We start from the raw sequence: 24,348 nt of genomic DNA, 5'->3' as shown, positions 1-24,348 counted from the left end.
CTCTCCCCTCCGGCCTCTGCCAGCCTGGCACACAGGAGACGGGGCAAGACGGACCTAGGCCTGACCCCATCCCTGGCATTTCTCGTGTTCGTGTGACCTGCTGGGCCCGAAGGCCGGGCGGAGAAAAACGTGGAAGGGGCAGCGAGGTGGCATCCGTCATGCCCCATCGCCACCCACCGAGCATCCCCTCCATCCTCCCTTTGGTGACGGCCCGGCTAATCCACGCGCCGCTCTCCAGGAGAAGCAGCTGCAGCCGTTCCCCGGGGAAGAGCAACCTCCATGGAGCAAAGCTCCCCGCCTTGCCCGGGCTCTGCTCCCCCTCCAGCCCCTCCTGCTGCAGCCACTTGCTCCTTGCTTCGCCCGGCAGCAGCTCCTCCCCGCATCCCTGCCTGTGTCGTCACCAGCTGGAGTAAGAGCTGGGGGGGATCTTTGCGGGAGCTCAGTCCTGCTAGTGCTGCTCGCCACGCAGGAGCCCTCAGCGCAGCCGGCCCGGGCACGAAGCCCAGCGCCCTGTGGGGTGGGGGGGAGCCCCAGGCTGGAAGCCCCCAGCAGAAGTGATGGGGTGTGTGGTGGGGGTGGCGTGGACCGAGTGAAGCTCTCCTTGCCCATCGCCCAGAGGAACTTGGTCTGTACAGCGCCGAGCACGACTCCAGCTGGACACGTTGCACCCGGCCTCGTTGCTCGCTTAGGCGGTAAGAGGGGTCCTTCTAATGGGGGCAGGTTTGCATGCTGGGAGGTGACGGGGGTGGCGCTTTGCATGGGGGGGTGCAGCAGATCACCCCGCAAACTCCGCCAGGAGGAAGTTTTCCAGCCGGCGGGTGAAGCTCTTTCTAAACCCCACTGCCCCGCACAGAGAAGTCTGGCCAGGTGAAGGGAGCGCTGCGGGCTGGTGCCTGGACATCGCTTCGGCCTCGGTGGGAGGAAGGTGCGTGCAGCCGTCCCGTTCCCATTCGCCGTCTCCCGGGGGTGTGACACGCGTGCCTCCGAAACGGAGCGCTGCCCTCCCCGGCTGCCCCCCCCCGCAGTACTGTAGGGCCTGCCTCGCAGGGGCTGCCAGGAGGGATTGACACACGTGCATGGAGGAGGCTGACCTCAGCAGAAACACACTCGCACGCACACCCCTGGTCTAAGCGGCAATGTGTTCGTTCACATGCACGTGCACGCGGAAACCCGCTCTAAGGAGCATTAGATTCACAGACAAGCACAGAAACCTCGAAGTAACAATGTAGTTACAAACACACGGAAATCTGTGCTAAGTAGCAGTATATTCACAGGTGCGCGCGCACACACACGTGGAAACCAGTTCTAAGAAGCAATGTAGTCACAGACACACGCACACATACATACACACAGGAACCTATTTGAAGTCACAATCTGTTCACAGGCACATTCTCACACATACATGTGCAAGGAACCCTGCTCTAAGTACTAGTATATTTTCACACACTCACACACACACAGATACATTCATAGATATACAAACACACACACACACGGAGAAACCTATTCTAAGTACAACATATTCACAGACACACAAACACACACCCACACAGAAACTTGTTCTAAGAAGCAATATCTTTACACGCACACAAGCACACGCACAGAAACATGTTCTAAGAAGCAATAGATTCATAGACACACGCACACACAGAGAAACCTGTTCATATTAGCAATATGTTCACAGGCACACACACACACACACACTCATGGAAACCCACCTTAAGTAGCTGTATATTCACAGACACACAAACATACAAAACCTCTTTGAAGAACCCGTAACTTCACACACATGCAAGCACACATACACACACAGAGAAACCTACTCTAAGTAGCCATACCTTTGCACACGCACACACACCAACCTGTTGTAAATGTGTCTACAAACACACGCAGAGCCCTGTGCTAAGCAGCAAACAGACGCACATGCGTGCAGAGAGCACACGGGAACCTGTTCAAAGTAGTGAGTTACACATTCAGATGTGCACACACAGAGATCCCTATTCTCTGCATTAATATATTCACACATGGACACACATGCACACACACACACACACACCCCCATCCTAAGCACAGCTTTGCAGCTATTCAAACTGAATCAACGATGTTCACTGGCTCCCCAGTCATTGCATCAATGATTCAGCAAATAGCTCTTCCCATGTATGAGCCTGTCCCTCCCCGTGCAAGTGGCCAGCAGACAAATGGGTAAGTGCCAAAGCGGATGCAGATCTGAATGGAAAGGTGGAGCAGAGGTGCCGGCAGCTGAAGGGTTTTTGGATGCTCTGAAGTAGCTGCTTGTAAAACAGACTTGCTGAGGCATCCTCAAAAGCTACCGGGAGAGACAGGGCATAAAACATCCGGTGGTCCCCGGGAACCCGGCCCCGGTGCTGCTCCCGGATACCCAGCGCCTTCCAGCCACGGTGTGTAATTAGATCAGTGCAAGGATGTTCTCAGGGCAGGTTTTGATATGTGTAGCCCAACGCCTGTGTGCACGAGATACGAGCATTGCACCGACCAACAGGGTATCCACACACCAGCCCACCCACTCACACACATCCCCCAGCACAAAGTTACACATCGCACACTGACCTGCACACACAGTCCATTTACCAGTCATGAAGCAGGCATGATACGCTGTCACAAAACAGCCACCCACACACAAGACATGCCAGTCATGCAACACCCAAACACACATGTGTGCACACACATGCCAAGCCAGGCATTGCCCATGCACATAGACACACCTTACACATGCTAGTTGCACAGCACCCGACGCACAGAAGTGCCTAGTCACATAGATACACATGACACATACAGCTCACACACCATGCCATGCATCACCCATTCACACAGGCACACATTACATTTACTAGTCACGCACAACCCGACCACACACATGCACGCACAGTCCCCATTCCCAGACACCCATTGCACATACTACTAACACAACACTCAAGCATTCACATGTACACAAACACACATGCACATAGACGCACGACACATGCCCCTAACACAGCACTCAGACATGCACTCAAGCACAGACACATGCACATACTACATACATTAGTCATACAACACAAGCATACACACTACTCATACCCATAGACAAACATGATGCATAATGTTAGCACAATCACGTGCACACATACACACACCTCACATTTACACTTTGCCCAAGCATCTACACATACATTACACCCATCAAAGGCACACAGTACTTACTACAGCACATGCATGTTCATCTTACATACATGTGTCTGAGTGCACTCCCTCCGTGCTTCGTACCGGAGGCTGGATCTCCTCCCTTGTCTCTTTTACACGGCGGATACCCTGTCTCTGTTTATCTCAGTACAACTTTTCACTCTACAGTTGGTCTAAAATCCACAACTCCCTGCAGCCTCATGTTGTGCCCCGATGCCCACAGAGACAGCAGATGCTTCAGGGTCCCTGGCATTCATGGCTAATTCTCCCCCTTATATTTAGATTTCTCCTCCATCGCTAGGGGCATCATCCGTGTAATTTTCTTTTCAACACACCCGAGCCATCATTCCTCCCTCCTTTGTTTCCAAACCCTTTCGCCATCAATTCATTAATCAACGCAGCAGCAACTGGACAGATGCGGGGAGGATAATGACCAGCTAACGAAGTCCTCTTTCAAACACGCCAGCTCATAAACAACCCCCTTGGGAAGCTGATCGTTTCCCAAATCAAGGCATCCTCATTATGTGCATTTGCTCGGAGAAAAATCGAGATCTTCCCTGTCTCTTTGGAGATGCAGAGGGTTGTGTGCTGCCCTGCTTCCTTGGGGCCGGAGGGCCTGCTTTGGGATCCAGTTCCCACATGGCTGGGATCAGGGCCATAACCAGATGGGCTGGAGGCTTGGATTCATTTGGAAAGCTGGTGAGAGAGGCGGTGTGTGCATGAATGGAGCGGGCAGCCTTGGGTGCACCGATTCACCTCTGCTTTTTGAGCGGATGGGATCTGCCGGTGGGACCCTTGCTCCAGATTCAGCGCCCAGCCCTTCCCCAAGGGGCTGGAGAATCCCTTCCCTCCCAAAGGGAAACAGCTGAAAACTTCCTTCACTGAAGTTGAGATAGACAGACAGACACATAGGCACAAGGCATGTACTAGGATAGATAAAAGAGAACAATAGAAAGAGGGGGTGTACGAGGATAGATAGATAGATAGATGATCTAAGGTGTGTACTAGGATAGATAAAGAGGTTATTAGAAAAGAGGGATAGGCAGATGAGGGTGGAGAGGCAGACAGACGGGTGGGTGGACAGCTGGTCCTTTATTTCAGAGCTAAGTGATGCGAGCAGCCCCTCTGCGCTGTCCCCAGGGAACCAGATTTCCGTGGCCCGAGGGCCTGCTGTGTTTCACTCGGAAAGCTCAAGACACGCAGGAAGGCACCCGGTTTTCAAGGAACGAGCTGAGAGGCGCCAGGCCAGATCCAGCCTGGGCCCCAGCTTGCTGCTCCAGGGGTGCAGAGGAGATGGAAAGCTGCCTACCAAGGCTTCCCTTGGTGGGTGACTCTCCAGATGGCCTCAGCGGCTGTGTGCCCAGCGGCTGGGCAGTACCGGGGCATGGGCCCTGCAAGGATCTCAGCTAGCAGAAAGGCCTTTGGAGGCCAGTCCATTAGGACTAGGGTAGAGCTGAGGCTACTTTGATTTGTGCTGGGCCCTGGGGTGGAAAGCTGGTAGAAAGCCAGTTTCCCTCTCCATCCTCTCCACGCGTGGTGGGTCTCCTTGGGGCACGGCGGAGGAGAACCATCCTTTCGCAGGCGGAGGGCACCTGGTTTCCGAGGCCTCAGCGACCAGACCCCTTGACGGCATCAGGACCCTTGTGTCCCCTTCCCTCCTCTCCCAGCTATTCCAGGGCAGGGCATTTATCACCACGCGTGATTTCTAGGCACCGAATGCACTGCTTACACACTCCCGACACTATTCAGCCCATCCCAGCACACCTCGCGGGGGAAACTGAGGCACCACAGAGCCAAGCAATTTCTCCAGGGCATGAGCAACAGAGGTGGGATGAGCTCCTGGCTCCAAGCTCCTCTCGAGCTTGCACCATATGCAGCCTTGCAATAGGGAGGCATGACTGGGTGCAAGATCCAGGTATCTGGATCACACGGGAGAACAAGGCATGGAGCTTTTCTAGCACCCTGGGGTTATCTCTTGCCTCCGTGGAGAGGCTGTCCCGCCCTGCCCAGCTCATGCCAAATGATACCCGCTCCGCCCTGAGTGCAGCCGATCGACCGTGTGCCCGCTGCACCCACCTCTAGGCACTAAAGGCCTCCTTGAGCACGCAGACACTGGCAGTCGGACTAGGTGGTCTCTGGAGGTCCCTTCCAGCCCTACTTGACTACGACTCTTCACCCCGGTCTAGCCAGGGGTGCCCTGATGTTGCCCACGGTGAGAGCTGCTTTGCAGCGAGGACGGCAGAGCTGTTTACCAGGCCTGCAGCGATGCTGGCTCCGCTCCTCTCCCAGCCACGGTGCAAACCAGATTACCACAGCTGGCATCTCCATCTGCTCCTGCTGCTCGCAGCCGGGTGCTCTGCAGACACCCCACGGGGATCTCCGCTCCCTGCTCTGCTCCAGGGTCTCCGGGAGCTGGAACTGCCCCCCTCCAGTCGCGGTCCAAGCCCACCCTCAGCCTGGGCAGACCAGAAACTTTTGCACAAAGGGGCAAATATTCAAAAAAGCCACCTAATTCACCGCCTCCATCCCATGGGAACAGTGACTTGGGGGCTTAGGGTTTCTATTAGGCACCTCAGTGCATTTCTCTTCCAGGCTAAAAAATAAAGCGCTGGCTTTTGCACCGCACCGTCATCGCAGACCGATCACAAAACGCAGCACCCCGCCACAGGCCGTTGGCAGTCACAGAGAGGGAAGCAGGGTGCAACAGGGCCAGGCTTCGGTGTCTTGTAGGTAGACTCGAATCTGACCCTGAAGGCCAAACCTTCAGAGTAGCTGGATGCTTTCCTCCCAGAGCAGAGGTGCTTTAGGTACTCCCAGGCGGACGAGGCGCCTAGAGTCCAATGTCTCTGAAGGCCAGGTTGAAAGTCTGTGTGCGCAAGGAGACCTTTAGTGCCGACCAAGGGGTCTAAGCCATGTTTGCAAGGGGACTTGGGAGTTTATGCACTACTTATCCCTCGCTGTTCACTGGGCTTAACGTGAGATGAGGAAGGTATCCCTACTGCTAGCAGCCCCATGCAGCGGGGACCATCTCCCCACGCCTGCCCGCCAGCTCTGGGGATGGGCAGCGCTGGGTGGACCGGGGGGCTGTTCTGACATGGCTGCTCCCTGGCTCCGCACCACCCCAAATTAACCCGTCAGCTGCAAGGGGAAGGTGGCAATTAGCCTCCTGGACACTCCTGCAAAGCAGCTATTTTCCTTCCTTTTAACGTGCGGCACAGCTCGACCCACCTGCCAGGTGTGCGCGAGTGATGGGGAGTGACCACGGCACTGCAGTCCTCTTTAGCACGCCTTTATTGACCCAGCACCAGGCAGGATGGAGCCCAGGCCCTCCTGTGCCCGAACACAGCCTCTGTAGGTGCACTGGAGAGCCCAGCAAGCGGCAAGGGCCTGGCGCAGGGTCTCCTGCTTTGCAAAGGGACCTGCAAGGACGCCGATCCCTGCCTGTGGTGTGTGTGTGGCTTCCCACTCCCTGCACCCTCTGCTGCAAGGCTTTTCCTCTGCTCCTTGCCGTTGAATCCCTGGGGAAATTGCTTCTCTCTCCAGCCCCAAACCAGGGGGGACACCCAAAAGCAAGACTCTCCCTCAGCTGCACCCACCACCTGGGGTCCTCCCTGAAGTCAGCAGGGAGAAATCCCCCCACCCAGCTGGTGTAAATCAGCAAGGAAGGGGATGAGGAAAGAGCCTCAGCTGGTTCTGTGCGGGGCCGTGCTGGGTAAACAGGGGCAGGATTTGGCCCTCACTCCAGCACGGGCTTTCTGTGCTCCTGGATGGCTCTGAATGGGCCTCTCACAGTCTCCTTTGCTTCTGGCTTTCCGGGAACAGGCGGTGGTGGATCCCCCCGGACGCCTGGGACAGCCCCGGGCTCAGCGCCGACCAGCACCGGGCCCCCTGCTCCGCTCCGAGGATGCCCGCGGGCCGGGAGCTGCACCCTGAACGCCAGCCCCAGCCAGCGCCCGCAGACCCGGCTGGCGCTGCTTAGCACCCTGACCCATATCCCCTGCCTGGACCCCCCCAGGGCCCTCCCTGGCCAAGCCTTTGCAGATGCAAGCTGCCCGGCCGGGGCATCGTGCCTGGGAGAGGAGCATGGCTCGGGCCACCGGTGCAGTCCCGGCTGTGGGGAACGCGGCGGTGTGGTGCCTCGCCGTGCTTCAGTCAGGTAAGCGGCTTCTCGCCCACTGTCGCCGAGGCCCAGCGGGTTTTCCACCAAAAGCCAGGGCCCGCCCTCGGCAATTCATGCCGGGCCTCGGATCCTGCTTTCCCTTGCTTGCCTTCCCACCGCGGCTGCCGGCAGGGCTCGAACGCAGCGCCGTCCAGGGTCAGAGCAAAAGCAGCTCCCGCTTGAGTCCAAGGGGGAGCTCCTTCAGCTAGCAGCAGTAGCAAGCTATTCACACAGCTGTCACGGCAAGGTGACAAATCCACGCACGCATCCCAGTCGGCCCTCTCGAGGTGGCTGGTGGCGGGGGTGTCTTGATGACGTCCCCTGTCTTGTCTAGCCGGGGGCTCTCACTGCTGATGCGGATGCTCTCTGAGAGCAGTCAGGGATCAACCGCAGGTTGCACCACCGTGTGACGCCTGTTTCTGGGCCCGGATAACACACCATCCATCCCTGTGCAGCACAGAGATGTCCAGCACCTTGCATCCGCTTCCTTCTCCTCACCTGGTCTCTTTGGATGCTTCCATCCAGTCTGAGCCGGGATGGCTGAGGATGTGGGCTGGAGCAGGGGAGGATGCAAGTGGAGGGATGACTGTCTGGGTACCAGCTGTCAGACCCATATGGGAGCTGGAGCACTGGAGCCCACGGGGGTGGGGACAGCTGAAGCATGGCACTTACAGACCCCTGGGGAAGGGACACTGGGTGCTTGATGGCAGAAGAGCATTGGTGTGGAGCATCGTGTCCAGCTTAGGGTGCTGCACTTCCAAAAAAAAAAATCACAGAATCATAGTGTAACCCGGGCAGTACTCCGAGAGGTCCCCCCTCCCAATTGAAGGGATCAAAGCAGGTGCACAAGCGCTGTGGGAGGTGTAGGGACTCTCCACCCCCTATAGAGCAGAGCCAGACCACCAATGGGGACTTAACCATATACCTTTTAATACTGGGAACATAACAGGCATAAACCAAAGGGTATAGTGGACACTACAACGCCCCAAGGGCGCAGGATTCAACAAAGGTTAGACACTTACAATCATGGACCAAAAAAACAGGGTTAACAAAATATAAAACACAAAACAGCAGAGCAAACAATGCGGGTTGGTGAAATATAAAAAAGGCACAAAATGCAAAATGACAAGGAAATACAGGAGGGGAGAAAACACAAGGGCCCCCTTTCCACTGCAGGAAAGCTTACTTCTTGTCAGCACACTCAACCCAAGGCACCTCGGCTGGGACTGGAACCCAGATCTCCCCCGTGGCAGGCAGGAACACCACCGCAGCCACAGCTAGGGGCAGTATACCACCCTGCCAGGGGTCTTGACCTTCCTGGAGCTGGGCCTCACATCAAGCTGATGGGAGGAGCTGGAAGCAGAGCTGGGAACCCCTCAGGTCACTGCTCAGATCCCTGCTGGAGCGGGGGAGCCTCCTGCCGGCTGCAGCCTCCCCCAGGGGATCCTGGAGCCCAGCGGGGGCCTCTCCTGCCGGCCGCACGCCGTGCTGCTGAGCGCCCCACTGCTGCCTGCAGGTGCTGGTGCTTCTGGGGCACTGCTCCCACCCCGCCGGCTCAGCTCTTGCCAGCTCTGTGAAGCTCCTTCCTTGGCGCCCCTCACTGGTCTCTCTCCTGAGTCAGCCTTTTATCCCCCTCCAGGTGACCCAAGGGGCCAATCGGGGGACATGGTGGGTGAGTCTCTGGGGCCTGATTGGTGCGGAAAGGGAACCCCAAGTCCTCCAGTCATCTTTTACCCCTTCAAAACCTCTGGGCCAGGTCACTGCCAGCCAGCCAGTCACAATAGAAAATTCAGGTGGAAGGGAGCTCAGGGGGTCACAGCCAGTCCAACCCCCTGCCCCAAGCAGGACCAGCCCCAGCTACCTCATCCCAGCCAGGGCTTTGTCTAGCCGGGGCTTCAGCATCTCCAAGGATGGAGATTGCACCGCTTCTCTGGGGAGCCCGTTCCAGGGCTTCACCACCCTCCTGGTTGAGAAAGTTTTTCCTAATATCCTCCCCTGCTGCAGTGTGAACCCATTGCTCCTTGTCCTGTCATCTGCCCCCACTGAGACCAGCCCAGCTCCATCCTCTTTGCAGCCTCCCTGCAGGGAGGTGAAGGTTGACATTTAATCACCTCTCTAGACCATGCCTCACTTGGAGAGTCCAGAAGAGAGCATCAAAAAATGGTGCAAGGTCTGAGGCAGAAAAGTGGCAGACCTGGGATCATGTCCAGAGAAGAGAAGACCAACAGGGGATTTGATCACAGCCTGCAAATACCTGCAGGGCGATTATCCAGCAGACAGAGGTAGACTGGTGTCTGTGGCTGTAGGGGACAGGACTAAGAGCAAAGGCCTCAAGCAAAATGGAGGTCGGAGATGAGGAGGACTTTGCTGGCTCTGAGGGTGCTCAGGCATGGGAACAGGCTGCCCGGAGACGTGGCGGGATCTCCCTTGCTGGACGTCTGAGAGCAAGGCAGGGAGACACGGAGTTGCACTGGGTCAGACAGAGACAGCCCTGCCTGGGGCAGGGGCTTGAGCGAGATGGATACCCAAGGAGCATCAGTTAGCGCCGAGTCTGTAGCCATGTGCAGGGCTGAGCCTAGCAGAAGACAAGCACCCCAATGGCATCGGACCCTGGTTTCTGGGACCAACAGCTTCCCCGCTTGGCAGGAAGATGGAGAGAGAAAGGAGCCAGGTACTGTCCAGCTAGGCCTGAGCTGGAGCCCATGGCGTCTTCCCTTGGCAGCCTTGCTCCCCTGGGCGACTGCTGCGCTGAGAGAAGTGCAGGGCAGGCGTCCCTTGCATTGCTTCCCACCCTTCTGCTCCTTCTTTTTCCAGATTTCCAGAGGTAGAAGTGGAGGGCGATGCTGGATTTTTTTTGAGGGGGCCCCCCTCCCTCCAGCCAGGGACTGGGCTGTGATTGCCAGCCTGTCTCCATGAGCAGCAGCCCAGGACCCAGCCCGCCTCATCCCCCTAGGTTGCTGATTTCTGCCCTGCGGCTGCTCCATGTGCATTTGTGAGACATAAAATTTGCACTCAGGACATGAGATCCTTGGATTTTTGGTGCAATCTGAGCTGGAGCTGGGGGTATCCGTTTGGGAGAAGATCCCTGGTGCTTGCTTTAGGGGTTGGCAGTGAATGAGTGGGGTAAGGGGTGCAGATTCCTCTTCCCCATGTCCCTGGGAGAGCAAAGCCTGATTATTGCTGAGTTCACGGCCCCAGGAAGCAGAGGGGAGCGGCACTGGGGTGGCGTGGTGAGGCTGAGGCCAAGCTGAAGGCAGAACCCAGGTGTCCGGGGGTTTGAGACCTGCTCGCTGGGGCTCAGCGTGACGCCAGCCACCTTCCTCCCTCGTGCTGGCAGGGCTCGAATCTGGCACCTCCCAGGGTCCAAGAGGACTTGAGCCCATGGGGGAGCTGCTTCTAGCAGGTGACAGATCCATGCACACGTCCTCGTCTATCCTCCCGAAGCATCCCCCAGCAGCCTGGCAAACTCTTCCAAGGCTAAGCTGTATGCACAAGGGTCCTTGTACCCACAAGTGAAATGCAGCCGCCTCTGGGGAGGAAAAAGGCACCTGCTTAGCTATGAGCCAGGCGGCCATCAAGCACTTTTGAAGGAGGAGGAATACAGAAACCGGTGAAGCCTGCACAGGTGTGGTCCTGCCCCGGAGAATGACTTGTGCCCCGTGACTCTCCATCGTCCCCGTCGCAGCCGTCCTGGGGGAGCAAGCAAAGCCGAGAGCTGAGTCAGGTTGTCAGCCAGCGCAGCTCCCCCACGCCAGACCTTTTGGCTGCAGGGTGCAGGGGACTAAGTCTGAGTCTAAAAAAGCTTGAGGATCCGTGTTTTACCTCATCCAAGAGGAATCGCAGCTTTCCTTTCATTTTTCCTTCTAAGAAAGACAAATCCCTGCCTCTCTCCCTTGTACAGAGAGAGCCCGAAGGCAGTAACAGGTTCACGAGATGAATAGCCCAGATCCCAAATTGACTGTGTGTTAAAACGTCTCATGATTTTTTAAGGCAGGGTCATGTTTCATCTATTCATCTTTTTTTTAAAGCCCGTGATTTCTCAAGGCTGAGGGCTAGCAGGGCTCCAGCCAGCGTGCTATGAAGTCGCTTGGATACAGATTTAATTGACGTGCCTCCATCTCTGCTTCCTCCCAGTCAGAGCAGGAAATTCCTCCCAGTCTGGGCTAGCGTGATGGCAAGCAGCACGGCTAGGGTGCATGTGCCCCCAGCCCCCCAGCCCCCTGCACTGGACCGTGCCTGCTCGCTGTGCAGCGCGAAGGGGCCGGTGTGACGTGACAGCGCGGTCGGCTCGGCGCTCCTGGCTACGCTGTCACCCGCCGCGGGAGTTTCTTTAGGAGCACGCGACTGGACAGGAGCTCCCGGGGCCGCGTGTCGTGAGCAGGCCTGTCGGATAGCTTTGCACGCACATCTTTCCCGCTCCATCAGAGCCAACTGGGTTGCTTGCGATCACCGCTCCTGCTGGCAGGAAATCACCTTCTCCCTTCCAGACTCACTGAATCACAGACAGCGAGGGTTGACGGGAGCTCAGGGGGTCACATCTCGTCCAACCCCCTGCTCCAAGCCCCAACTCCATCACGCCAGCCAGGGCTTTGTCTACTGGGTCTTTGAGGATGGAGACTCCACACCTCTCTCGGTACCCCGTTCCAGTGCTTCACCACCCTCTTAGTGCACACCTTTTTCCTAATACCCAACCTCAGCCTCCCTCGCTGCCACTTGCGCCCATTGCTCCTTGCTGCCTCACCTGCCCCCACTGAGAACAGCCCAGCTCCATCCTCGGCAGCTCCTTCGTGGCCAATTCAGAGCAGACACATCCCACTGAGCTCTCCGCCCCCGCCGTGCCCCTCTTTCTTTCCTCAGTCACCCGTTTCCACGCTGGTTTCCCTCCCCACCCTTTAGGCACTGGTCCAGCCGCTTGCTACTGGGCCTCGATGCCAGGAGCTGGTAGCAAGGAGATGGGCTGTGTGGGGGAAGCAGCTAATGGAGGGGGTTAGCAGTGCATCTTGGCCAACACCTCGAGGACTGAACCGTGCCATAGAGAGCTGGCAGCGCATGAGCCAAGGAGCTGGATGAGGCCTGGAGCAGAGGGGGTGCCATGCATCTGCCAGCGGGTGGAAGTGGAGCACAGATCCTGCGGGTCGGGAGCTCCCCATGACGGTCCCAACATGCCTAAGAGCAGTTGCTCTCTACGCTTTTAGCCCTAAGGGCTAATGCAATGGCTTTTCCCAGCCAAATGGGCCACGCAGGTATGGCAGGCACGGCCTAAGTCTCAGCGAGGGGCCGGGCATGAAGCCCCCACCGACATGAGGATGGATGCATGCAGGGGGAGCTGAAACCCTTCCCTCTCCTCGAGGCGACTGACCACGCAGCCACAGCACTTGATCTCTCCTGGCATGCATCTCCCCTCCCACGCGGAGGCTGGGGCCCAGGCGGGCCCGGCTGCCACGCCGAGCCATCACGCCCTGGCACACGTGCGCACGGCGGCCCATCAGATGCAATGAAATCAAACGTGCCCGGCTGCCCTGCTCGGACCAGGCTGCTTGGCAAGGCCGAGGAGGGATGTGCCGGCGGGTGCCCGGCTGTTGCATGAAGGAGCTGTGAGCGGGGTTTGGGGAAAGGGCAAACCCCTCAGGACAGGGGCTGATTTTTTCGGGTCCCTTGGGTACCTTTTGGCACGCATCGAGCAGCAATTCTGCTCCACCATGAATTGGGGGCCCTACAGCCTGATTTCCCAGAGACTTCGGGCATCCAATACAAGAGCTTCACCTTGTTGGATGGAAGGGCGGGCCTGAGAGGGGCATGGGGAAGGAAACCCCCTAGTCCGTACCAGTCTGACCATGAAGGTCAAATCCCTTCCTGACCCCAAATGCAGCATCAGTCTGACCCTGAGCGCGGGGTGTACATGATATACACCCCCCACCCCCTGGCCCAGGGGTCAGGCACCTGCTCCCTAACCATCCCCTGCTGCCGACATAGCCCCCTGCCCCCCTCCTCCCTCAGCCCCGCTCCAGGGCTCTGGAGAGGTCCCGAGGCCACAGAGACGGGGCTGAACCCCATCCCTGCCGCGGTTTTGGGGTCTGGTCCACGGAGATGCTGCTCGAACAAGCAGCACCTACCTGCGTCCCGCGTGAGTGCTGTGGCTCAGCCCCGTGGCCGCTGTGTCCCTCTCCGCAGCGCTGTCCCTGCCGGCCCAGACCCACAGCCACGCCGAGGAGCGCCTCTTCAAGTACCTCTTCAGCGGCTACAACCGCTGGTCGCGGCCCGTCCCCAACATCTCCGACGTGGTCATCGTGCGCTTCGGGCTGTCCATTGCCCAGCTGATCGACGTGGTACGTACGCCGTGCCGGGCTCCGGCTCCCCTCCCGCAGCCTCCGGTGATGGCTCAGAGGCTGCTAATGCGATAGCCGGGCAAGGCCGAGCCCAGCCTCGTGCTTCTGGGCATGTGGCGGGGGTCAGGAAGAAAACCCTCCCTCCGCCAGGGTGACATGGACGGTCTTCAGTGGCTCTGCCACTGATTGACTGTGCGGCCGTGGGTGAGTCCCTTATCCTTGAACCTGCGGCCGCTAATGTGACGCAGACATTTAGCATCCAAAGGGACAGCAGTACATTTCTGTCTCCCTTCATTGTTTGTAGCCCAGGATTAGCCAACAAACAGAGACAGAAATGCTGCATCTAGGGACGAGTAACGGAGCACGCGCATGCCGGATGGGGCTGAACGGCCAGGCAGCGACGCTGTGGGGGGGGGGGGGGGGGGGGGGGGTTGGTGGATCACAGGCTCCATGCGAGTCAGCAGCCCAGTGTGGAGATGCATCTCCTGTCTGCTAGGGCAGACGGTCCCTGACCCCGACTGTTGAAAAAACAAACAAACCAAAAAAAAAGCATGTGCAATTATGGGCCGAATTAACAGGAGCATCGAATGCAAGACGCGGGGGGTGGGTGAAGGTACCGCTCTACCCAGAGCTGCGAGCTGGGGTGCGCTTGTGGGCTCTGCCTTTTCATAGGGGTGTCGGGAAACCGGAGAGGATCCAGAGGTGAGCAGCGAGGATGACACGGGCTGGGATGCAGCCATGCGAGGAAAAACTGAGATGGGGAGGTGGGTTGAGGCTGCACAGGAGATTCAGAGGCAGCTGTTTTCCCTGGACAAGTAGGACCCAATGGGTTCATACTGCAGCAGGGAAGACTGAGAGCTCCCTAATGGTCAGAGCGGTAGGACAGTGGCACCAGCTGCCCAGGGGAGCAGTGGAGTCTCCATCCCTGGAGGTTTCCAAGCAGGGCTGGGGTTTCCAGTCCATCGGGGCTGGGGTAGGGGGAGCAGACCCTTCCTAACCCTGCAGATCTGGGATGTATTAAGAGCAAGGCCATTGCTGGAGACCCCAGACGAAAGCCAAGGGCCCACCGAGCCATTCACAGCAAGGGCTCCTCCAGCAGCTAAAGACAGACGCTCGTGCCCGGGGGAGTGCAGCACTCTGGTAAATCCCAGCTGACACCCCGTCCAGCAAGAGGAGGCCTTCAGCGCCCGGCAGTTAATAAAAAGGGACAACGAGGCATCTGCAAAAAGGGCAGTGCGCTGCGTGTGAGCTCCTGGTGTCAGCTCCCCCCAGATTGACCGCTGCGAGCCTGGTAAATCAGGGGTGCTGATCACACTGGGGGCAACTAATACCACAGCCCTAAGCTGGAGGGTAGGGCTTTCTGTTCTGTCTGGGCTGCGGGGCCAAAAGGGACGAACTTCTGTTCTTTGCAAGGCTCCTAATAGGCAATGTTAGGGCTGTATTTGGAAACCTGATAGGATTAAACGAGGGCATGGAAGGGAGCTTCTCAGGTCACATCTCGTCCAGCCCCTGCCTGAGGCAGGATCAGTCTGTCCACACCAGCCCGGACGCATCCATCACCTAAACCCTTAGTAAAACTACCATCAACTGACACAGCACAAGGCGTCACACCTGACCCTGCCACGGGGGAAGCAGGGGGCCCGCGGCAGCCAGCGTCCTGCTGCTGCAAAGGTTGTCCATATAAGCTTGAGAGATGCCAGGAAGAGGCCGTGCCCCCACTGCAGACCAGTCCGTACCAATCTGACCAGGAGAAAAATCCCAGTCCCCCAAAAGGGCATGGGTCTGATGCTGAGCGGTGGGGCAAGATGCTCTAGCCCGGCAGGAGATTCACTGGCACATCCTTGAAATAAGTGGTAACATCCATGAAAGGACCTAGGGGCTGGATCCTATCCCAGCCGAGTCTGTGCATGCACACGTGGGTCAGACGTCCTCTTCCTCCTCGCTGCTTTGCAGGGCTTGGTCTTGAAGGCCGTAGTGGCAGCATGTTACCGAAGCAGGTGCATTTGTGGATTTGCAAGTACTGAAAGGAGAGACATTAGGATCCACCTGAGTCCACTTGGGCATCTCGTAGGCGAGACATGGGCTGGGTGCTTGCTGGTTCAGTGAATGGGGTGCAACTGGGTGCTGGCTGCAGCCCAGGCTGGGGATGGGGACTGGGGACTTAGGAAACTCAGGAGTTTCTAGTTAGAGGGTCTTGCCCCTCTGCTCAGGGTCAGACTGATGCTGCGTTGGGGGTCAGGAAGGGATATTATCCCCGGGGTCAGATTGGTACTGTCTCGGAGGGGGGTGCCTTCCTGTGTAGCCGGAGCATGGCCTCGACCTGGTATTTCTTGAGTGCATTTTAGCACCCACCGAAGTAGCAGGACACTGCCAGGCCTTGCCCCTCTGCTTTACCTGGGGCCGGTTCTGGTGTCTCTGGGCAACACGCCTTGTAGCTCTGCAGCGTCCCATGGCAGGACACGGGATGCTGTCGTCCCCCCGCTTCTGGGCAAGTGAGGTTGTGTTGGATGTGATTTTACAGGGTGGACAGTGGAGCGGGCGATGCCAGGCACGTGAGTGGCTTGTGCAGCCAGGCAGGCCCTGTTACAGCATAAGCAGCCGGCCCGACCCTGGGACCGGCAGCGCGGCCCACAGCAACGCGACCTGGGAGCTGAGCCTCCGCGCGCAGGGGGGAGCGCTGCAAAGGTGCAGGCGAGGGGGGCCGGCGTCAGGCCCAGCTCCCTTCAGCAGCATTGCTCCCGTCGCTCAGAAGGGACTGGGGCTGTTAACCCCCTCGTGCTCAGCACGGCTGGTTATGGATGCCCTGGCCGGGGGTGCCCTGGGGGCCCTGATCCTGCCCAGCTGCACCTGGCAGAAGTTAAGCATGAGCATACGTATCTGCAGGAAGGGGCCGGTCCCTGAGCCGACGCCGGGCACGTCGGCCGTGTGACCCTGCCAAGCAGCCAGCTGCCGGTCACTGTTGTTACCCAACAGGTTTGAGAGTCTTTTTATTTGCTACAAGCACCAGACTTGATGGATCAGGAATAGCCCGCCTGCCTGCCCATCTACCCTTATACACATCCTTCAGCCAGCCAGCCTTCTGTCTAGCTGTCTGTCTACCTATTTGTCCTTATACAAACTCTTCATCCATCCAGCTACCTTTAAGTTAGCCTCCTCTATCTATCTATCTGTCTATCTATCCATCCTTATACATATCCTTCATCCAGCCGGCCATCCTCCTACATATCATCCATCCATCCATCCTTCTATCTAGCTGTCTATTTGTCCTTATACAAACTCTTCATCCATCCATCTACCTTTAAAATTAGCCTCCTCTATCTATCTATCTACCTATCTATCTATAGATAGATAGATCTGCCAGGCTGCCCCGCTTTGGGAGGGGGCTGGACTTGATGATCTCCCAAGGTCCTTTCCAGCGTGATGTCTATGAAATCTATGAAATCTATCTATCTATCCTTATACATATCCTCCATCCATCCATCTGCCCTATCTGTCTGTCTATCTACCATCATACGCACCCTTCATCCATCTATCTATCCTTAAAATTACCCCCTATCTAGCTTTGTAGCTATCCTTATACATAGCCTCCATCCATTTGTGCATCCACTTATCCTTATATCTATCCACTTGCCTAAAATTATTCTTCCTCTCTTTCTTTCCTTGCCTTCCTCCCTGCCCACACACACTTGTGGGAATGATGCCAGTCCCGCCCCGCGCTGGCCCAGAGGCGAAGGCGGCTGGTGTAGAGAGGGTGGCAGCTCAGACCCTCGCTGAATGGGCCCCACGAGAGCTCCTGGTTTCACCTCTGAGGCTGGTTTCCTTGGGGCTAACCCCACTCTCTGTCCCCTGTGCCCCAGGACGAGAAGAACCAGATGATGACCACGAACGTGTGGCTGAAACAGGTGAGGCCCGTTCCCGGGGGGCACAGGGGGACGGGCGCATGTCCTGGGTGAGCGACCCACCAGCACATCAGGCTGAGACCCCCTTTCTGTGTGCCCGCCGCCAGGAGTGGAGCGACTACAAGCTGCGCTGGAACCCCGCCGACTTCGACAACGTCACCTCCATCCGCGTGCCCTCGGAGATGATCTGGATCCCGGACATCGTGCTGTATAACAAGTAGGCAGTGCCCCGCTTGTGGCAACGGGGCGGGGAGGTGCAATTCCCATGCAATCCCGGGACCCTGTCCCTGCTTGCCATTGCCAGTCGGGAGCGACCCCGGGAAAGCCAACGGGGCTGCCATTGCCTCGCTGTCCCCTTGTATTTCCCGACCCTCCTATTACCTGTATTAGCTTCTAAGCTCTTTAAAATGGGGGTCATCTCTGGTCTGGGTTTGTACAGTGCCTTGCACAGCGGGGTGCTGGTCTCTGCCTGCGACTCCAGGCTGTTGAGTGACGCTGTGTTTTCTCACGGACAACCTGCAGCCTTTCCCCGCAAGCTGCTGGAAATTGGGGAGCGTTTTTTATGTGAGGAAATACCGGGATCACCGCTTCTGCTGCAGCTTGCCCTGGGGAAAGGCCCTGCTCAGCAGCATTTTAAAGGAGAGATTGGGGTGGGGGTTTTACAACCTCTTCATTCTGCTTGTCTAAAACAAAGTGCATGTCTATCTAGTGATTTACCTATCCTTACACAAACCCTTCATCCATTCATCTATCCTTAAAATTAGCCTCTATCTATCTATCTATCTAGGGGTGTGTTGTATGCAAAGAAAAACAGTGCATGTAATAAAAAGCTGGCAGACTTCATCCAGCTCAGCACAGGCAGGGTCAGGCCAGACAGAGCCTTGAAGGCTGCCCGCCCCCCCAACCCGGCTTAAATTTGGGGGTTGCTGCCATCCTGCGGCCACTGGCAGTGACTGCAGAGCATGTCCCACGGGGCTGGAAGCAGGGGTGACTCCTTCCAAGCCGCCCTCCAGCTTTGCGAAGTTGCCCGGGGACCCCGTGCCGGAGCCCGGAGCGGTTAGGGACCGTCTGCCAGAGCAGACAGGAGATGCGTCCCCATGCTGGACCCAGGCCGTGCCTCTGCCCTGCTGTGTAGCATGTTTTTCCCTTGGTGTTTGGCAGAAACCCAGCTGGGCTGTGCTGCAGAGGTGGCTGAAGAAGCCAGGAATGGAGTTCCCAAGGGATTTAGGTGCCTGACACACCGTGGTTGCACCCCCTTTTGCCACCGAGCCTTGCCGGTGTCCTCTGAAGCACTAGGTGTTGGCCACAGCTAAGGTGGGGGGGTTGGCTGGGGTGCCCTGATGCTCCTGCTGGCATCTCTCCAACCCAGACAGTCCTGGCTGGGGGGTAGGTCTTATTCCTGCGTTTGGGGCCAGCTCCATCACCCGACAGAGGTCAAGAAGGAGTTTTTTGCCCCAGGTCTGGATTGTGGGGTCCGGACTATAATGTCCTTTTCCTCAGGTCCTCCGAGCACTTATGAATGGACTCCTCTCTCGCATTCACCTGTGGCGGGCTGGGGCTGCAAGGGTGACTGGTCCCCAGGGTCAAGCGGGTACCCGCGGCTGTACGGCCAAGCAGCCTACACAACCCCATCCTCCACGTTAGCTCTGCCAATGCGTTTGGCCCCTCCGGTCCTTTCCACCCCTCTGACTCCCGCGGTCCTGTGCCCCCCTCTCCAGCGCCGACGGGGAGTTTGCAGTGACCCACATGACCAAAGCCCACCTGTTCTCCAGCGGGCGGGTGAAGTGGGTGCCGCCGGCCATCTACAAGAGCTCGTGCAGCATCGACGTGACCTTCTTCCCCTTCGACCAGCAGAACTGCAAGATGAAGTTCGGCTCGTGGACCTACGACAAGGCCAAGATCGACCTGGAGAGCATGGAGCGCCAGGTGGACCTGAAGGATTACTGGGAGAGCGGGGAGTGGGCCATCGTCAACGCCGTGGGCACCTACAACACCAAGAAGTACGACTGCTGCACCGAGATCTACCCCGACATCACCTACTGCTTCGTCATCCGCCGCCTGCCCCTCTTCTACACCATCAACCTCATCATCCCCTGCCTCCTCATCTCCTGCCTCACCGTCCTGGTCTTCTACCTGCCCTCGGACTGCGGGGAGAAGATCACGCTCTGCATCTCCGTGCTCCTCTCCCTCACCGTCTTCCTGCTGCTCATCACCGAGATCATCCCCTCCACCTCCCTGGTCATCCCCCTCATCGGCGAGTACCTCCTCTTCACCATGATCTTCGTCACCCTCTCCATCGTCATCACCGTCTTCGTCCTCAATGTCCACCACCGCTCGTCCAGCACCCACAAGATGCCGAGGTGGGTGCGCGGCGTCTTCCTGGACTTCATCCCCCGCTGGCTCTTTATGAAGCGCCCGCCCGGCGCGGGGATGCTGCTGGGGCGGTACGGCCCGCCCGGTGCCCACCTCAGTACCTCCCGGTGCTGGCTGGAGACGGACGTGGACGACCGATGGGAGGAGGAGGAGGAGGAGGAAGAGGAGAGGACGCGCCCTGGCGGCTCCCGCGGCCACAGCCTCCAGCACCGCTACAGCTGCGCTCGCCACCTGGGCAGGGTGCCAGGGAACCAGGCCCAGCGGCTGCCCGCCAAGGGGGACAGCCCGGGGCCCGATCCGGGCTTGCTGCTGTCTCCCAGCCTGCTGCGGGCCTTGGAGGGGGTGCACTACATCGCCGACCACCTGCGGGCCGAGGATGCCGACTTCTCGGTGAGTGGGAGCCCCGCGGGCTAGCCGGGCGGGGGGACCCTGGGGTGATTAGGAGAGCTATGAACAAAAGGGAAAGGATCGTGTTGCCTTGCGAGCCATCCACGGTGCTGCTGCACCTTGCGTCCTGCGCTCGGCTCTGGTCTCCACACCTCCAAAAGGAGGCAGGAGAAGCAGAGAGGGTGCAAAGGGCGACGAGGATGGCGAGTGGCATGGCAGGGGGGACTAAAAGAGGCCAGGCCTGTTGGGTGTAGAAAAGAGATGCTGGAGCGGGGGACGTGAGAAGGGTTTCTAGGAAATGAGATGAGGAAGAAAACATTATAAGGGCTTGAGTGTCCCTCACCGCACAAGCACGAGGGGTCACAGCATGAACGAAGCAGGAGAAGTTTAAAGCTAGCCCCAGGCCGTTCTTTTTCCACCCAGCGTGGCATTGAAGTGGGGGTTTGTGGCCACCGGGTGCAGTGGGAGATCCAGCCAGATCCACCGAGGGGCTGGCCACGTGCTTGGAGGAGAGGGGCATCGGTCACTCTTGAGCACAGGAGGGAGGGGCACGGCAAGGAGTGAGCCCCCCTCCTTGGACTTTGCAGGGTGTGAATCACAGCGCCATTGCACGTGGGGTGTGGGAGCGAGCGCGTTGGGGGGAAGTTTGCACAGCAGCAATCCAGCTCCCAGCCCGGGACCAGCGATTCGTGCTGGTGTCCAAGCCCGGCCCTCCGTGGCTGCGCCTGGGTCCCGTCTCGCTAACCTCCCAGGTTCCCGTCCGCTCGCAGGTGAAGGAGGACTGGAAATACGTCGCCATGGTCATAGACCGGATCTTCCTCTGGATGTTCATCATCGTCTGCCTGCTGGGGACCATCGGCCTCTTCCTCCCCCCTTTCCTGGCCGGGATGATTTAGGCGGCGCCGCTCACACCTTGCACGGCCTGGCCTGACGCCGGGCGTGCAGAGCCAGCCAGGATGAGCATGGCCCCGCGGGGACCCAGGCGGGCACGCTCCTCCCGGCGGGGCATCAGGGTGTGGGCACTATCGTTTCAGTGGCGATGCCGTGTGCCAGGGAAAGGCCGTGGACTTTTTCCTCTGCTGGACGCAGCAGCCAACGGCACAGAGGGCACTTTGGGCTTGAAATGCGCTCAAGCTGGCCAGACACAGGGTGCCTTGCTCACGCTGGTTTGCAGACCGAGTTCCTCTGAGTTTCTTGGCCAACTCCAACCCCTTCCCCATCCGCCGTGCCCCCAGATATAGCTGCCAGGGGCACTGTGTACTCCAGCCCTTCCTCTGCCCCACTGAGATGCTGCTGGACGCCGGGCCTGGAGCTTGAGAGACCTCTGGGTCTACCCCAGCGGGGTGGCCAACACGGAGCCTCTATGGACACATCCGTGCCCAGGTTGGCCTAGCCCAGGTGTGAGCAGCCAGGCTGCAAAGCCCCTCTCTTCCCCCCACTTGCTGGCATGGGTGGCTAGGCTCACCTGCTCCAGCCCCCTGTGACTGCATTGCACGAGTCCTCTGATACAGCCATCAAGGCTGATCTTCAAGGGGGGGTCCATCCAGACAAGGCGTGGGAGGACTCTTTCCAGGCCAGGGCATCAGCATGAATCATCCTCGCACAGGAGGGCTGGGTGACCAGCCCCGGGCTCCAGCTCAGACCCCCGGCTGGAGGAGGAAGCCTGGGATGCGACCTCAGAGAAGTGGGGCATGTATGGACGGGGAGAGTAGTGGCCAAGGGAGACCCCCCCCCCGCAAGCTAACACTGCAGGTGAGCCGGTTCCTAGCCCACCCCGGACACACGCTCGCCCACTATAGCTATCCTGCGCCTTCCCCGTCCTCCCCAAAAGCTCCTAACGGGACCCAACCTCTAGAAAAAAACCCTTTCTGGAGGCAGCATAAGGTCTTCCAAGCAACCGCTGGTTCCTCTGAGCAGTTTAGGTGCAACTTTTTGCAAAAGGCTGGGGGGCTTGCTCCAAATAGGGTGTCCCCCCACATCCCCAGATCCCATCCAGTGTGTGTGTGTGTGTGTGTGTGTGTGTGCGCGCGTGTGTGTGTGCGTGCACACGCGCACAGGGAAGGGGAGAATCTGAATGAAATCCGGAGACCAAACCAGTTTCCTCTCCCCCAGGTTGACTCATTTCCAAGCAGGACAAATCCTTTTAAGTTCATTTCACTGATGGGGGGAAGAAAAAAAAACCCACTTGCTGTTTTTCAGTTGCCCCCCTCCTGCAGATGGGTAACTCTCACAGCTCCCCTGGGAGCCCACCTCGCCATTTTCCAGAGGGAGGGAAACTGAGGCACGCAGCATGCGTGACCCCCTGGGGCTGTGCTGGGTCTCCAGGCCAGGGCGCGGGTCCCGGGGGGGCTCTAAGCAGCTCCACGAACCCAGGAGTCCTCACTGCCAGGTCTCCCAGTCTCACCAGCAGGCTACCACCAAGGGGGGCCTGGTCTGCGCACGAACACCCCCTTGACCGTGACAGAGACACGCGTGTCCACATGGGTGACACTGAGACCAACGTCACAACGGTCCCCTTTGTTCTTGCACAGCCCCCTCTCTCCCATCACACCCCTTGCGCTTCATGGGGTCTGATACTGGCCCCAGCCTGCCCCCATCTCCCGCCGGCAAGCAGGACCATCCCGTGCCAACCACGGAGCTGGCATCTCCCAGCAGTCCCTCGCTGATGAAGGCCACGCATCATGGTACCGCATTCATCGGCTCCATAAACCCTGGTTGCCTGAGCGTGCTGGGTCCATCACCCCCTGCTCTGATTGCTGGAAGCCTCCTCTTTTTTTCCAGCCTCCACGTATTCAGATCAAAAGGACGATGGTCCGGACAGGTCTGACCCTGCCTCAGGCAGGAGTTGGACCAGATGTGACCTCCGCAGCTCCCTGCCAGCCCCGCAGCTCTGCAGGTCCTCACTTACAGCTTCCCAAGAAACCCCCGACCTTCCCCTCGTGCTTGCTGCCACGTCCTGCGGGCCCGGGGTCCAGCCGGGGAGAGGTCATGACTGCACACGGGGGAGAAGACCTGGGCTGTACACACTAGCACAAAAATGAGCTGGAATAAACCTTTTCAGCCCAGTAGGATTTGGGGCCTGCAGCATATGCATGTGCCGGGCTGTCCATCCAGGACACGGCGGGTGCGCGTGACTCAGCGGGCAAGCATGGGTGGACACGGGTGTGTTTCTGGCTGGGTGTATGAGGGGTGTGCGTGTGTGGAGGGGAGGGGTGGGGGGTTTCTGGCTAGATGTATAATGCCGGGGTGTGTGTGGGTGTATTAGCAGCTTGGGCATATATGAAGGGTGCTTGCGTGGGTGGGTGGGTATGATTCTGGCTGGGTGTATAATGAGATTTCGTGTGCATGCGCACACGTGAGCACACTTCTGGCTGGGTGTATATGAGGTGTGAATGTGTTTCTGACCACATGTATGATGATGGGGCTGTGGGGGAGTGTTCAGATGTGTTTCTGGATGGGTGTATGGAGGATGTGGGGGTGTGTGGGGGGGTCCATTTCTGGCTGAATGCATAATGAGGTGTGCATGTGTGCGTGTGATGTTTGGGTTTGTGGCTGGCTATATAATAACGGGGGGGTGTCTGAATGTATAATGAAGTGTGGGGGTGTGGTAGGTGTGAGTGTGTGTGCATAGATATGCTTGTGTTTCTGGCTGGATGTATAAGGTGTGTGTGTGGGTGCATGTGTATGGGTATGTTTCTGCCTGGATATATAATGAGGGGTGTATGTACATTTGTGGTTGAATGTATAGTGAAGTGTGTGTGTGCGCACACTTCTGGTTGGATGTATAATAAAGTGTGTGGGTGGGTGTGTGTTTCTGGCTGAAATATAATGAAGTGGGGGGTGCTTGTGACTGGCTGCATAGTGAAGTGGGGGGGTAGGTGTGAAGGAGTGTGTGTGTGTGTGTTTCTGGGTGGATATATCATGAGGGGTGTGTGTGTGTAGGTATGTTTCTGGCTGATCTGTAATGGGGGGTTGTGTGCGTTTGTGACAGGCTGAATAATGAAGT

General features: G+C 58.1%; 1 protein-coding gene across 3 annotated transcripts; it reads left to right on the top strand.

Moving 5' to 3' along the window:
• The first annotated feature begins 453 nt into the window (after positions 1 to 453).
• CHRNA2 (cholinergic receptor nicotinic alpha 2 subunit) lies at positions 454 to 23,422 on the top strand. Of its 3 annotated transcripts, none has more exons than XM_090031112.1 (7): positions 454 to 692; positions 7,021 to 7,354; positions 13,529 to 13,683; positions 17,541 to 17,585; positions 17,690 to 17,799; positions 19,301 to 20,345; positions 21,113 to 23,422. In XM_090031112.1, the coding sequence occupies exons 2-7, from the start codon at positions 7,240 to 7,242 to the stop codon at positions 21,236 to 21,238; spliced, it is 1,596 nt and encodes a 531-aa protein (XP_089887238.1). In that variant the 5' UTR covers positions 454 to 692; positions 7,021 to 7,239; the 3' UTR covers positions 21,239 to 23,422. The 3 variants fall into 3 exon arrangements, with proteins under 3 accessions (XP_089887238.1, XP_089887239.1, XP_089887240.1); XM_090031113.1 differs by lacking the exon at positions 454 to 692 and adding an exon at positions 3,781 to 3,897; XM_090031114.1 differs by lacking the exons at positions 454 to 692; positions 7,021 to 7,354; positions 13,529 to 13,683 and having other exon boundaries at positions 17,564 to 17,585; positions 19,437 to 20,345.
• The last annotated feature ends 926 nt before the right edge of the window (positions 23,423 to 24,348 follow it).

The sequence above is a fragment of the Crocodylus siamensis genome, chromosome 1, assembly GCF_052110815.1.
Source record: "Crocodylus siamensis isolate JL-2025a chromosome 1, ASM5211081v1, whole genome shotgun sequence".
NCBI lineage: Eukaryota > Metazoa > Chordata > Crocodylia > Crocodylidae > Crocodylus > Crocodylus siamensis.
The sequence above is the reverse complement of the archived record's forward strand: the minus strand, read 5'-3'. Positions and strand labels throughout refer to the sequence as shown.